At 42.7% G+C, this 15987-nt stretch overlaps 1 protein-coding gene across 11 annotated transcripts in view; it reads right to left on the bottom strand.

Moving 5' to 3' along the window:
* Positions 1-15987, bottom strand: part of PACRG (parkin coregulated) — a 455962-nt gene that overhangs the window by 159255 nt on the left and 280720 nt on the right. For all 11 annotated transcript variants that reach the window (XM_065590399.1, XM_005287947.4, XM_024108470.3 and 8 more), the window contains exon 4: positions 271-442. In XM_065590399.1, coding sequence (XP_065446471.1) covers positions 271-442 — 172 coding nt within the window. The remainder of the gene's footprint in view (positions 1-270; positions 443-15987) is intronic.

Here is a 15987-nt window from a genome sequence, read left to right as displayed (position 1 = left end):
AAGTAAAAGCTTCATTTCACTTTTCTAAATACCAAGATCCACACTGTAATAAGAAAAATACATGCCAGACAGCACATTTCTCTGGGATAGCTACACATATTAGGTGACTGAAGGCACAAGCCTTCTGGCCCCATACCTCACAATTTACTCAGGTTTCCAATAATCTCCAAGAAATGCACAACCTGTCATGTTTTATTGCTTAATTAGCTACTTGTCAAAAAGTCACACTATATACATTCATTTCTGGTTTTTGTCCACATACTCACTCACTTTTTATTGGGATAATGAGCTGAGGAATGACTGGAAGAATCTTGTTTCCCCCATGTTCCAGCATGTCATGGATTCCTTGCCGAGCGAAAAACTCATAGGGAAATGTCATTTCACAAAGCCCATCAAAAAACAGAGGCAGATAGTGATGATAGTCCAGTTTCTCAATCTCCACCTGAGAATGCACACAGAACAAACAAACAAACAGCATGAGGGTGACTGATATACTTTATGTAGGGTGACCAGATGTCCTGATTTTATACAGACAGTCCCGATATTCAGGGCTTTGTCTTATATGGGCACCTAGTACCCCCCTTCCCCATCCTGATTTTTCACATTTTCTATCTGGTCACCCTAACTTCATGCCACATTCACAAGGAGTTTTAATAAGCAATAATAAAGTCAGTGTGTCACAGTAGGATATCGCCATCTCTCCCATATGGTGTTTGGCACGATGCTGAAATTCTTAAGTCCTTAACCACTAGATCTAAAGTAGAGACCTAAGAAGAACCTGCTCCTGGACCTTTTTTGGTACTGGTGCCACTCAAAACAATCTTTTGTCAGTCTTTTCCAGACTCTCATAAAATGCATGTGTCTAAAACCAGTATGTGAATATTCTAGTAAAGTTAGGACCATATTCCATTATCTTTGCTCATGGTAAATAGGACTTTACAGTATATATAGTTCTTCTGATTCCAGTGGCACTACTTATAGAAAAAAGTACTACTTATTTTGAGTAATAATGGCAAAATCTGGCCTTAATATATTAACTTCAGATGCAAAATGGATCAAATAAAATCTGTTTGATCAATAAAAAATCATAATTTTACAGGAATGCAATATATGTACAGTTTACAGTTCCCTAGACTATTGCCCTCATTTTAATTTAGTAAACAATTAAGAGCAATAACACAGTTTAAGAGAAAGTTATTGAGGAATCCTACCCATTTCTGTTGTCTTTGAATGCGTCTAAAGTTTGAGAGTATCCTGGTGGAGCAATAACCTTACCACCTGTGGCCTTTCTAGAAGGAGGTGGTATCCTCTAAAATAATCAGACTTTCTGCCTTTTATTTCTGTCACCCCATCAGAGGCCTGGTGTTTCAGACTCTCTCTAGCCAAAGGGGACCAGGCTAGAGGCTACTTCCCCAGATCTGTTAATGCGATTCTGAGCATAGATAAGAAAGCTGCTTCATCACTGATGCACTTGCTCTCCCCAGAGATGGAGCATATTGCCTTCAAAGTGCTCCTAGGTCCTACTGGCTCATGAAACAACAGACTGAGCTTGGGGCTGTGTGTTATTTTTACATATTAAATGGTTGCCATTTCTCTGCTAACAGCTTCCAAAACGGACATCAGGAATGGAATTTCTATTTTGACAGAATTTTTAAACTAGATATTTATCTACAGTTGTTTGCAGTGTTGTGGTACCCGTGTTGGTCCCAGGATATGAGAGATACAAGGTAGGCGAGGTAGTATCTTTTATTGGACCAACATCTGTTGGTGGAAGGTACAAACCTGAGCTACCCAGAGCTCAGACACGGATTCCCTTCTCCAGACCTGAAGAAGAGTGTCTGAGCTCTGTGTAACATGAAAGCTTGTACCTTCTACCATCAGAAGTTGTCTCTATCTACAGGACATACATCATAATCAACTCTGAATATCTCTACTACAGCAGAAACAGAAAACATTTAAATTAAAAAATGATGGACGCTGGCTTTGTTTCTTATGGACATCCATACTGCTACGGACAGTCCTTCTGAGCTGGCAAAAACAACATGCTCACCCAGTCCCTGACAACAGAAACCAATAGGAACAGCAAATACAGGCTCCAGGTGTGACATCCAACTCAACAACCAAACTAGCCACTACAGAAGGAACTATTGGGATATATGTTAAGAAGTGATGGTGTGAGTAGAAAGCCTTCAAGGTTCAGAGATGGTAGTATTGAGAGATGACAAATAAGAGGCAGAATAATCCTGACATCTGTCTAGGGGGCAAGGAATATCCACCTGACTTTCTTCCTAGACATCTTTAATTTTGTGTTTTCTGAACTGGATGTATTAGTTGGTCATTTGTAATACTGGTTATATTTTCATTGCATAATATTTTTTTAAACTGTACAACAGCCACTGCCATAAATAAAACATTTTGTAACCCTGATCCAGGTCATATAATTAAGGGAAGGACTAGCCTCTCAGGAGCACTCCTGTTCGTGTTACCTCTACACACTACAGTTACATCAGAAGTATATTTCAGCTTTGAGCAGAGTATGATTTCTGGGTTTAATAAAATACAGCATATGACTTTTGGTAAGGATTACAAAACCTCTTCAAACTCATGAACAACAGGAAATATAGATATATCTCTATCAATCTCTCTCTCTCTATTTATCTATGAAGGAGAGATTAGTTGACTGAGATCTTCACTCCTAGTTGGCTCTCAACCTCTCAATGGCTTAGCTTAGCACCACTTTGAAAAGAGCTCTGAATTCTGTCTGATTTCTTGATGCATTAGCTGACCAAGTGAACAGCCAATATTTCTTGATTTTGCAGGCTTGAATGTCCTCCCACAATATGGAAGCCAGAAATATTTTTGCATTAAATTCTGCGGTGTGAAACCTTTTGCTTTTGTGTTTATTGTTTAGCTTTGAAAAGTGGCTATTATATATATATGTACTGAGAAAAATGCAAATTTTTGGTTTATGCTCATAAAATCCTTTTTCTTTTTGCTTCCATCCACAAAAATATTCTGAGTTAAAGCTGCAATTCTTGGCTGAACATGCTCAAAAACTGCCAAGACCTTGTTTCAATTTTGGGTTTCATGAAGAGTCCTCCATAGTTGTTATAAACTTTTTATATACTGGTGGCACTGTATAAATTGTAAGATCAGGATAGAAATAGATTCCAGTGGCAACCTTACCTCTGAATATTCTAAGTTGAGGTCAGGCCTTTAATGGTATTTTAATATATTCCAATAAAGAGTGACCACAGTTTATAAACATCTGTATTAAAAACCTGCAAATGTTTCATGGAAGATAGATAATGCTTGGACTATTTTTCAGATTTAAGTTTTAAAGGAAAAACTCCAAATGAGACAAAAACAACGTAACTAGTTAAAAAAGCAGCTCCTTGGCTCTTCTATCTATTAAATAAGGAAAGCAAGGCAGCTGGACAGAACTCAAGGGACAGAGGTTTGATAATGAAGACCTGAATTGATAAATAAATCATAGGACTTCTTCAATCCATCATACTTAAATTTTATACACTATAAAGCAACCCTGGCATTTAAAAGCTACTGTTTCAGACACACAAACAAGTAGGGCTTACATTCCCATATAGTTTCATAAAATCAATCTCAATTGATTACTTAATGTAATATGTTTTTAGATAACATTGCCCACAAGTTGGATCTGATTTCCTGGAGACATCATACTCAATGGTGTAGTAATTTTAGTTGCGAGTGGATGTGTTATATTTATGTGCACTTCAATGAATGTCTTCATCCACGCACTGCAAGAACTGGGATGCTGGTCTGAAACGGATATTTTTGTAAGGAAGGGAATAACACCTTTTAAACTCTATTGTTTATTCAGCAATTGCCAGAGTAGACAAAGTTCTAAATTCTACACAAAAAACCCACAACATTTAACAACCAGACTATGCAACGCATGATAAAAATGAACAAGCTTCAGCAGAGAAATCTAAAACTCCTTAAAATATCTACAAGTGCTCAGGGAGATAGCACGTATTCCACAAGTGCACAGGTTGGCCAAAAATAAAGATGAGGATAAGGTGGGTTTATTATACCACTGGTTCTAGGTCATTTAATCAGATGGATGTGTGTATGTGCACCGCTATTAGTTAAACACTCTGAAGGGGTCTGTCAGGGAGCCTATCGTGCTGATCTGTGGAATCATACACTGTACCTGACACTGGTCATACCTGTATGCCAATGCCAACTATATCATCCAACCTATTAGATCATTTATACCATAGTTATCACTTAGTCTATTTTTCTTTATATTTGTTTTGGTAAAATATAGGCAAGAAAAGTGTAATGATGCTCTTTTCTGCTATTCCCCCCCACACTTTGATTGTACTTTCCCCTCCAGCTCCCTCAATGATTCCCCTAAATAGTAGTGATAATGCTTGTGTGAGTGTGTGAGAGAGAGAATACATGAGGCAAACAGGAGACCATGGTCATTGTCAATAAAGGCTTACAAAGAACATACTTTATGATAGATGGAGGATCTGAAAGATTTAGCACCTCTCATCTGTCAGCTCAGAGCTTGGAGGGAGATTCTGTAAGGCCTTGCCATTTATCCAGTTACAAAACCTAAAAGTAATCTCTTACACTATATATGAATTAAACCACTATCTAGGATGTTATCTGAGTTTATTAAAAAACTGCCATTTTAATTTGGTGAAAATCAGCATTTTTTTAAACAGTTAAAAGGAAGACTGACAAAATAATTAAGGGATTATGAATCTCTGCCACTGGCCTTATTAAGAATACCATTTTAAATAGTCTGTGGGGCTTCCAGAACTTTGGGTGTTTGGGGGTCACTGACCTGAAAATCCTTCTTTATGTTCATGCTCCCAGTGCAGAATCCCCAAATTTTGCATAGCAAAAAAGTGCATAACTGCTCTGTGTTACTCTGAAATATCCTGTATTGTAATCTGCTCCTTCTGCCCAATTTTTAGTCTTGTGCAAAGCAAGGTTCACTATACTGAGAAGGACAGAGTATGTCAAGAGCTCTCCTATCTTTGGCTTGTTTCATTTTTTTGTTTTTAACATATTTGAGGCAGGGCAGATAGTTGAAGATACAAAATGTCTGATCCAAGTATTGCTTAATTACCCATAAGTACTTTGGGTAGTTGGCAAACTGTAAGAGATCTGCCAGATGCTTTAGCATTCTGCCTGTTCCTATTATCTAAGCTATACTTATTAAATATTTATTAATTAAACCACTATCTAGGATGTTATCTGAGATTATTAAAAAAAAATGCAGTGGAAATGCAGTAGGGACACACCCACTTGCAGTTACATGCAGGCTCTCTAACCACCAGCCTCGGACCCCAGAGCAATATCATTCTGACCTGGTCAAATATGGCTAGTATATGGGTTTAATATCTGGTCCACCTTTCCCTCAACGTGAAGACAACCGTGCACACTTGTGGTTACCAAGCTGAGATTTTCCCTAGACATCTTAATCAAACGCACACTGGTTTGGATTAAAACAAAATAAGTTTATTAACTACAAAAGGATAGGTTTTAAGTGATTATAAGTGATAGCAAACAGCTCAAAGCAGATTACCTAGTAAATAAAACCGCAAACTGAGCTTAACATACTAGATAGGTAGGATATGAATTAGCAAATTCTCAGCCTGAGTCATAAGAATTTGCCAGTCTGCTTAAAGCACAAGCTGCCTTTGATTTGCATCTTGGGTTTCCCAGGTTTTCATACACAGGCTAGAAATCCTTTTAGCCTGGGACCATCACTTCCCCCAGTTCAGTCTTTGTTCCTCAGGTGTTTCCAGGTGTTGTTGTAGGGACAGTGAGGTACCATCATGATATCATTTCCCCTTGTTATATCTTCTTCCCCTTACTGGAAAGCTCTTTTGCTGTGACCTGGATTAAACAGTTCTCATTGTGTAGTGCTACCTCTGAGAAGCTTCTACTGTACACAGTTCCTGGGGTAATCCTGGTGCTTGTGTGCATTTCCTCAATAAGCCATTAACATTGTTTGGCCTTTTTACTGTTGTACCTGAAAGGCTGCTTGTGGGTGTTTTCAACCTCGAAACATGTTTCAGTAACACATACATAGCCAAACTTCATAACTTCACATATGATGATAGCACATACAACCCAATGAGATACTAATGTCTAGCATATCAAGACTGTTAGAATGATATCCCACAAGGCATACTTTGTGCAAAACATATCCTATTTATAGGACAGTGGTGAATAAGGAGGTGCCAGGGTGTCAATACCATCAATCTCCACGCAAGAAAAAACAGAAAAAAATAAATACTTTGATTTTGATTTCTAAGTTAATGGTCTCCCATTTAAATGTTATATCATCCTGCACAATGCCATGTTTGGGTAGTGCAAACAGACAAAGGTCAAAGAATATCTTGCTACTAAGATTTGTGTTAATTCAGATGTCCTTCTTACATTGACTTAGGTCTACACTACAGCTGGGATTGACTCTCTGAGATCCATTCACCGCAGCAGATCGCTCTCCAGTTGTCCCCTGTACTCTACCCCCGATGAGAAGCGTAAGGTAAGTCGATGGGGGAGTTTCTCCCAATGACTCCCCGCGGTGTAGACTTCGCGGTAACTCAACCTAAGGTACGTCGACTCTAGCTACTGTGACAGACCCAGACCAGTGGGGTACAGGAGTCTGGTAGAGGGCAAATATACTGGTCACTGGATGAGTAGTTTTCTGTTCCCTGAGTGACCAGAGAAGGGGCTGCACTAGAGTAATCAGGAACCTGCTAGAACCAGTTAAGGCAGGCAGGCTAATTAGGACACGTGGAGCCAATTAAGAAGAAGCTGCTAGAATCAATTAAGGCAGACTAATCAGGGCACCTGGGTTTTAAAAGGAGCTCACTTCAGTTTGTGGTGTGAGTGTGAGGAGCTGGGAGCAAGAGGCGCAAGGAGCTGAGAGTGAGAGGGTGTGCTGCTGGAGGACTGAGGAGCACAAGCGTTATCAGACACCAGGAGGAAGGACCTGTGGTGAGAATAAGGAAGGTGTTTGGAGGAGGCAATGGGGAAGTAGCCCAGGGAGTTGTAGCGGTCATGAAGCTGTTACAGGAGGCACTATAGACAGCTGCAGCCCACTGGGCTCTGGGTTGGAACCCGGAGTAGAGGGCGGGCCCAGGTTCCCCCCAAACCTCCCAATTGACCTGGACTGTGGGTTCTTCCAGAGGGGAAGGTCTCTGGGCTGTTCCCCAACCCACATGGTGAAACTCTGAGGCAAGAAAATCCTCCAATAAGCGCAGGACCCACCAAGGTAGAGGAGGAACTTTGTCACACTACGTTATTCATGTAGCTGGAGTTGCGTAGTGTAGGTCAACTTACCACAGTAGTCTGGACATAGCCTTAATGTGGTAAACATTAATTTCCCCTTTTCTCCAGGATTAAATCTCACTCCTTAGCAATTATAGTGAGTATTTGTTTGTTGTTGGTGGTTTTAATTGAAATGTGAATTTTGATACTTGTGAATGGTGCCTGGACTCTTCAAAAAGTCAAAGACGGGGACATTTTTTAACCACCATAACTTTCAAGCTCCTTTTCTGATTTTTTTCCAAACTTCCCTGAAAAATTCTGGTTGTGAAAAAATTGAGCATGTGAATTTTCAGGGGCATTAGTGTCTTAATGGGAGTAGATTTGAAATTTGGGCTTATAACAGGAAACTAGCTTTAATCTCATCTATGGAATGGCTACTGCTGACCCACAGTATCTTTTCCCCTGTAGGGCAAGTGCAATTTCAGAAATAGTAGCTTTGCATGTCATTTTTATTCTTCACATCTCTACTCTGACTGCTATACTCCATAGCTTTAGTCCTCTCCAGTTTCCCAGCCAGAAATATTCTCCTACATTTTAATCTCCACTCACTCAGATTTTAACACTTAATGTATAGCCTCAGTGCATAAATCCACTCACTACTGAGTTTTATTTTGAATTATCTCTAGTATATTATTTAATGCATTGTCGTCCCCGCCCCCAAAGGAACTAGACACACCTATAGCTTATAATAAAATCTACTGTAAAGCACAACAGAAGACAAAAGGCTATGGGCACTAAAGGAAACATAACAAGGGAAAGAGGGAAAGATTATTTAGGGACTCCAATGGTAATCCTTACAACAAAAGCCAAGATGAATTTAGAATCTTTTCAACACGCTGCAGAGGCATTAATGTTCTGAAAAGTAGAACAAAAGCAAATAGCTGTCTTTCATAATTAAATACAATGAAGCAATATAACTCTGTACATTGTGTGTTACTGTCCTGGCAGAAGTAGCTCTGATATACCCTCCAAGTATTAATTAATCAAAAATATAACATTAAAAACTTGCTAAGGCAATCATTTTTAATCTAATTTATAACTATGGGGTTACTTGCAAAAGAGATCATGTGAGAGCTGAATGACCTGACCTTTTCAGATAGCTTTTCCTTACAGAATTAAACAAGATGATTCCCCTTTCCCCCCAATCTGTTTATAAAGTATGATATCACAAAAAAATAAAGTGGTTGGGAAATGTTAGGGAGAGAAACTGTTTTGCTAGATTTTATACAATAGGACAGAACATAATTTAGTTCTGTATACTATTTTCCATTTTCATGATCTCCCAATGCACTTTTCAAAAAGAGGTGGAACACAATGACATTTAATCCTAAAAACGACAAGGAGGAGTATATGACCAGGATCTGCACTGGAAAACTGAAAAATGTGTAGTTCCTTTTTTCTCTCTCCCCTTAGTAACATGTGCCCTGTCAATTTCCCAGCTACTGCTCCCACTCACAGAAGGAGGCTTCACCCAGATCTACCCTGCAAAATGAGGCAACACAGCCCCTTACCACAGGCTGATTGTTCCTGCTTCCTGCCTGTCTTATTTTGCTGCTGTCTTATCTCCCAGTTGAAACGGCTGCCAAATCCATGCTGGTTTCATCTCCAACTGTAGGTTAACAGTTCCAGTGAAACTCACCTAATTTCTCCTGTTTTTTGTCTTGAAGCATATAACTAGACCATTTTAGTCAGTGTTTTTTAAAAATCGGGTTGTGTTGCAATTGATTTGCACAAGGTAATATCCAAAACAACTGAAATGGTTACTTACTGTAACTGTGGTTCTTCGAGATGTGATGCAGAGGTATATTCCACTTAGAATCATAGAATATTAGGGTTGGAAGAGACCTCAGGAGGTCATCTAGACCAACCCCCTGTTCAAAGTAGGACCAACACCAACTAAATCATCCCAGCCAGGGCTTTGTCAGGCTGGGCCTTTAAAACCTCGAAGGATGGAGATTCCACCACCTCCCTAGGTAACCCATTCCAGTGCTTCACCACCCTCCTAGTGAAATAGTGTTTCCTAATATCCAACCTAGACCTCCCCCACGGCAACTTGAGACCATTGCTTCTTGTTCTGTCATCTGCCACCACTGAACAGTCTAGCTCCATCCTCTTTGGAACCCCCCTTCAGGTAGTTGAAGGCTGCTATCAAATCCCCCCTCACACTTCTCTTCTGCAGACTAAATAACACCAATTCCCTCAGCCTCTCCTCGTAAGTCATGTGCCCCAGCCCCCTAATCATTTTCATTGCCCTCTGCTGGACTCTCGCCAATTTGTCCACATCCCTTCCGTAGTGGGGGGGATGGGGGACGTGCAAAACTGGACGCAATACTCCAGGTGTCGCCTCACCAGCACCGAATACAAGGGAATAATCACTTCCCTCGATCTGCTGGGAATGCTCCTACTAATACAGCCCAATATACCGTTGGCCTTCTTGGCAACGAGGGCACACTGTTGACTCATATCCAGCGTCTCATCCATTGTAATCCCCAGGTCCTTTTCTGCAGAACTGCTGCTTAGCCAGTCGGTCCCCAGCCCATAGTGGTGCATAGGATTCTTCTTTCCGAGGACAAAGTCACAAAGAGGAGGCTGCAGTTCCTGGAGATAGAGGAACCCGCAGGGTGAGAAAGTACAACAGATAGGGACACCGCCAAAGGAGGGCAGCACCTGCCAGAGCTAATCCCCAGGATAGCCAGGCGGAGGCGCCATGAGCAGTGAGTGGACCCTGTGACAATGAGGATGGACTCCCTGAGGCTGGAACCAGAGTTAATGAATGGTGTGAGATCTGATCTCCCGAGGCAGCACAGGAGAGTGGTTGGAAGGACCTATGTGCCAGCAGTAACACCATGCCGGTCCATACTTTTCTTGGAGGAGGCAGAAAAGTCTCTGAGACCTGGAATTGTCTTGATTGGTCTTATGCAACCTTTTCCTTGGTGCACTTGATGGAAAGAGGTTCCTCCGTCTCTTCGAAAAAGCAGCAGCTCTGACAATAGCATTCTCTGAACCCAAGGGTGAACTCTGATCGGATGTAGGTCTTGGTGCTGAAGCAGGCCGCATGGGCGAAGGTCCCTAGCCACCTGAGTGCTCTTCGTGAATCACTTGTAAATTGAATACTGCTCTTTGATGTGGGTCTCATCCAAATACAGCAAGCACCCTCACATGATGGACAATGTTTGAACCCTGGTGAGGTCATCACCAGGGAAATACTTAACTACTAATACTAAGGATATTAACTAACTATATATAATTAGAGCAAGTCACTAAAAGAGAAAGATTGTGAGGTTAAGAACCACACAGAGCTCAGACTCCAGTCACAGGCAGTAAAAAGGAACTAGGGGGCGGGGTGTCGAGAAAGCACTGCCTCATATAGCCAAGGGAGGGATTACAGCCATGAGGTACAAGTGCTGTCTCCTACAGGTACTGCTAGGCAAACTTCTCTGGCTCTGGTCTGCTAGGCGCGCGCACACACACACACACACACACACACACACACACACACACACACACACACACACACACACACACACACACACACACACACACACACACACCATCTCTATGTGGAATACACTGCTGTATCGACTTGAAGAACTAACCAAAACAAACCCTCCAGTAAAGATAGCAGTGTTATCAATAATCAGTCATAGAAATCACAAACATATAGCACTTTGCATGTTGTGGATCTCCAGTTGCATCACAAGGGAATTATATTTCTATGCTGTTAATTCCCAATTCCTATAAGAGCTTTCCCTACATTTCTGAACATAATATAGGTGGCAGAACATATTCAGCAATGGTGTAAGCCAGGGGTGGGCAAACTTTTTGGGCTGAGGGCCACATCTGGGTGGGGAAATTATATGCAGGGCTGGGGCATGAGGTTGGGGTGCGGAGTGTATGAGGGGGCTCAGGACAGGGGGTTGGGGTGCAGGAGGGGTTCAGGGTGCATGAGGGGGCTCAGGGCAGGGGGTTGAGGTGCAGGGTGCAGCAGGGAGCTCAGGGCAGGGGGTTGGGGTGCAGGGAGGGGTGCAGGGTGCAGCAGGGAGCTCAGGGCAGGGGGTTGAGGTGCAGGGTGCAGCAGGGAGCTCAGGGCAGGGGGTTGGGGTGCAGGGAGGGGGCTTAGGGCAGGGAGTTGGGGGGTGGGGTACAGGAGAGGTTCAGGCTCTGGCCCAGCACCGCTTACCTCAAGTGGCTCCAGGGTGGCAGCGGCGTGCACCGGGGCCAGGGCAGGCGCCCTGCATGCCTGCCCCGTCCCGCTCCCGGAAGTGCTGCCCTTGCCGTGCCTCCAGGTACGAACCCTGAAGCTCACATTGGCCGCGGTTCCCCGTTCCCAGCCAATGGGAGCTGTGGGGGGCCGTGCCTGGAGGCAAGGGCAATGCACGGAGCCATCTGCTGCCCCACCAGGGACATGGTGCCGGCGGCGCTGCGGGCCGGATCCAAAGCCCTGAAGGGCCAGATCCGGCCCGCGGGCTGTAGTTTGCCCACCCCTGGTGCAAGCAGACAAATCCCACTGGCTTATATCAGGGTTAAATTTCATTCTTCATTTTCAAATGTACTTCACAGTTTATTCATGTTTAAGTTTCTATTAACTCATGATATTTCAGAGTGTGGGGAAATTAATGATAGGCAGAAATTGAATTCTACCACCACCTATTAAGGTAGTTCTGAATGAGAGTGATCCAATATTTTGTTGTTCTATATTAGGACAAGTTAGTGATATCTGGCTTCACTCTCATTAACTCTAGAACCAAAATAGCTGAGACTACCTGATGTGAAAGATATCCAAGAATACAAAAGTAAAGAAAATCAAGTGGTTGTATTTAACTATTAATTTAGTTAGGCTCTACTGACACTTTCTGACTCAATGGTTTTCTCAAGGGCATGTGAAATTTCAAGAAAGATGTGGAGAAATTGGAAAGGGTCCAGAGAAGAGCAACAAGAATGATTAAAGGTCTTGAGAACATGACCTATGAAGGAAGGCTGAAAGAATTGGGTTTGTTTAGTTTGGAAAAGAGAAGACTGAGAGGGGACATGATAGCAGTTTTCAGGTATCTAAAAGGGTGTCATAAGGAGGAGGGAGAAAACTTGTTCACCTTAGCCTCTAAGGATAGAACAAGAAGCAATGGGCTTAAACTGCAGCAAGGGAGGTCTAGGTTGGACATTAGGAAAAAGTTCCTAACTGTCAGGGTGGTTAAACACTGGAATAAATTGCCTAGGGAGGTTGTGGAAGCTCCATCTCTGGAGATATTTAAGAGTAGGTTAGATAAATGTCTATCAGGGATGGTCTAGACAGTATTTGGTCCTGCCATGCGGGCAGGGGACTGGACTCGATGACCTCTCGAGGTCCCTTCCAGTCCTAGAATCTATGAAAAAATATTTCTAATATAACAAATGATTATGGATCACACTTAAATGGATTTGCTTTCTATTAATTGATGAAAGGCAGTAATGGCAGCCAGATGTACCCTCAGAAAAGTGTTCTGTAAACATAACTGATAAATGTGGAATGTGCTCAAGAATTGTTTATGTGAAGGAAATAATGGAGACAAACTGTTATCTCAGTGACAGACAAAAACCCATCTCCCCTACTTCAGATTGCATGCTTTTCTATTCATATCCTTCTAGGTGCTAAAAAAGCTTCAGACATCTCAAACATACACAGTTGCTACATCTCTGCTCTTTTATGAGATATGTTAACATGTCATAAGAAATCCACAGGCACAATAAATGAGAATCTTTAGACTGGAATATAAATGGTGGTGCACGTGACTTAAAGAAATGCTTCATTGCTTATCCCCATTTTACTAAACCCTGACCCCCAGTGTGATGGGTTGGGTCACAGAAACTCTCTCAAGACTGTCACTAGATGTGCTGGGATACCACTAAGCACAAACCCCCCTGCCAGAGAAGGCTTCTCTCCACTCCCATCTTGCTGAGTTAGACACTCCAGTCAGCTACAGCAGAGACCAAAAGGTTGGGCCGTGCCCCCCTGCAGTGCACAGAAACTAAGATTCACTTAGCCCAAGGGCTTCAGTTAACAGGAAAAAGAACAGGAGTACTTGTGGCACCTTAGAGACTAAAATTTATTTCAGCATAAGCTTTCGTGGGCTACAGCTCACTTCTTCAGATGCATAGAGTGAAACACTCAGACAGAAGATATTTATACATACAAAGAACATGAAAAGGTGAAAGTACGCATACCAATTGTAAGAGGCCAATCAATTGAGATGAGCTATCAGTAGCAGCAGAAGAAAAAACTTTGAAGTGATAATCAAGATGACCCATACAAGGTGTGAGGAGAACTTAACATGGAGGAAAAAAATTCAATTAGTGTAATGACCCAACCATTCCCAGTCTCTATTTAGACTTAAGTTAATTGAGTCTAATTTGCATATTAATTCGAGTTCAGCAGTCTCTCTTTGGAGTTTGTTTTTGAAGGTTTTTTTGTTGCAAAACTGACACCTTCAAGTCTGTCACTGAGTGATTAGAGAAGTTGAAGTGTTCTCCCACTGGTTTTTGAACGTTATGATTCCTGATGTCAGATTTGTGTCCATTTATTCTTTTGCGTAGAGACTGTCCAGTTTGGCCAATGGACATGGCAGAGGGGCATTGCAGGTACATGATGGCATATATCACGTTGGTAGATGTGCAGGTGAACGAGCCCCTGATGGTGTGGCTGATGTGGTTAGGTCCTATGATAGTGTCACTTGAATAGATATGTGGACAGAGCTGGCTTCGGGCTTTGTTGCAAGGATAGGTTCCTGGGTTAGTGTTTTTGTTCTATGGTGTGCGGTTCCTGGTGAGTATTTGCTTAAGGTTGGGAGGCTGTCTGTAAGCGAGGACTGGTCTGTCTCCCAAGATCTGTGAGAGTGAGGGATCATCTTTCAGGATAGGTTGTAGATCTTTGATGATGCGCTGGAGAGGTTTCAGTTGGGGGCTGAAGGTGGCGGCTAGTGGCGTTCTGTTATTTTCTTTGTTGGGCCTGTCCAGTAGTAGGTGGCTTCTGGGTACTCTTCTGGCTCTGTCAATCTGTTTTTTCACTTCAGCAGGTGGGTATTGTAGTTTTAAGAATGCTTGATAGAGATCTTGTAGGTGTTTATCGCTGTCTGAGGGATTGGAGCAAATGCAGTTGTATCTTAGAGCTTGGCTGTAGACAATGGATCGTGTGGTGTGTCCTGGATGAAAGCTGGAGGCATGTAGGTAAGTATAGCAGCCAGTGGGTTTCCGGTATAGGGTGGTGTTTATGTGACCATCGCTTATTAGCACAGTAGTGTCTAGGAAATGGACCGCTTGTGTGGATTGGTCTAGGCTGAGGTTGATGGTGGGATGGAAATTGTTAAAATCATGGTGGAATTCATTGAGGGCTTCTTTTCCATGGGTCCAGATGATGAAGGTATCATCAATGTAGCGCAAGTAGAGTAGGGGCGTTAGGGGACAAGAGCTAAGGAAGTGTTGTTCTAAGTCAGCCATAAAAATGTTGGCATACTGTGGGGCCATGCGAGTACCCATAGCAGTACCACTGACTTGAAGGTATAAGTTGTCCCCAAATCTGAAGTGGTTGTGGGTGAGGACAAAGTCACAAAGCTCGGCCACCAGGCTTGCTGTGGCCTCATCAGGGATACTGTTCCTGACAGCTTGTAGTCCATCCTCATGTGGAATATTGGTATAAAGTGCTTCTACATCCATGGTGGCCAGGATGGTGTTTTCAGGAAGAACATCAATGCATTGTAGTTTCCTTAGGAAGTCGGTGGTGTCTCGAAGATAGCTGGGAGTGCTGGTAGCATAGGGTCTGAGGAGAGAGTCCAAATAGCCAGATAATCCTGCTGTCAGAGTGCCAATGCCTGAGATGATGGGGCGTCCAGGGTTTCCGGGTTTATGGATCTTGGGTAGCAGATAGAATAGCCCTGGTCGGGGTTCTGCGGGTGTGTCCATGTAGATTTGTTCCCGTACTGTAGCTGGGAGTTTCTTGAGCAGATGGTGTAGTTTCTTTTGGTATTCCTCAGTGGGATCAGAGGATAGTGGCCTGTAGAATGTGGTCTTGGAGAGTTGCCTGGCAGCCTCCTGTTCATAATCTGACCTGTTCATTATGACTACAGCACCTCCTTTGTCAGCCCCTTTGATGATAATGTCAGAGTTGTTTCTGAGGCTGTGGATGGCATTGCGTTCTGTACGGCTGAGGTTATGGGACAAGTGATGTTGTTTGTCCACAATTTCAGCCTGTGCACGTCTGTGGAAACACTCTATGTAGAGGTCCAGTCTGTCATTTCGACCGTCAGGAGGAGTCCACGCAGAGTTCTTCTTGTAGTGTTGGTAGGAGGGTTCCTGTGGGTCTGTGCACTGTTCAGTGGTGCGTTGAAAATATTCCTTGAGTCGGAGACGACGAAAGTAGGCTTCCAGATCACCGCAGAACTGTATCATGTTCGTGGGGATGGTGGGACAGAAAGAGAGTCCCCGAGATAGGACAGACTCTTCTGCTGGGCTAAGTGTGTGGTTGGAAAGATTGACAATGTTGTTAGATGAGTTGAGGGTACCATTGTTATAGCCCCCAGTGGCAGGTATTAGTTTAGATAGCTTACAGTCCTTTTTCCTCTGTAGAGAAGTGAAGTGTGCATTGTAAATGGCTTGTCTCATTTTTGTAAAGTCCAGCCA

Source organism: Chrysemys picta, chromosome 3 (assembly GCF_011386835.1).
Source record: "Chrysemys picta bellii isolate R12L10 chromosome 3, ASM1138683v2, whole genome shotgun sequence".
Lineage (NCBI taxonomy): Eukaryota > Metazoa > Chordata > Testudines > Emydidae > Chrysemys > Chrysemys picta.
Note: the sequence above shows the minus strand (reverse complement) of the source record. Positions and strands in the feature narration are given on the sequence as shown.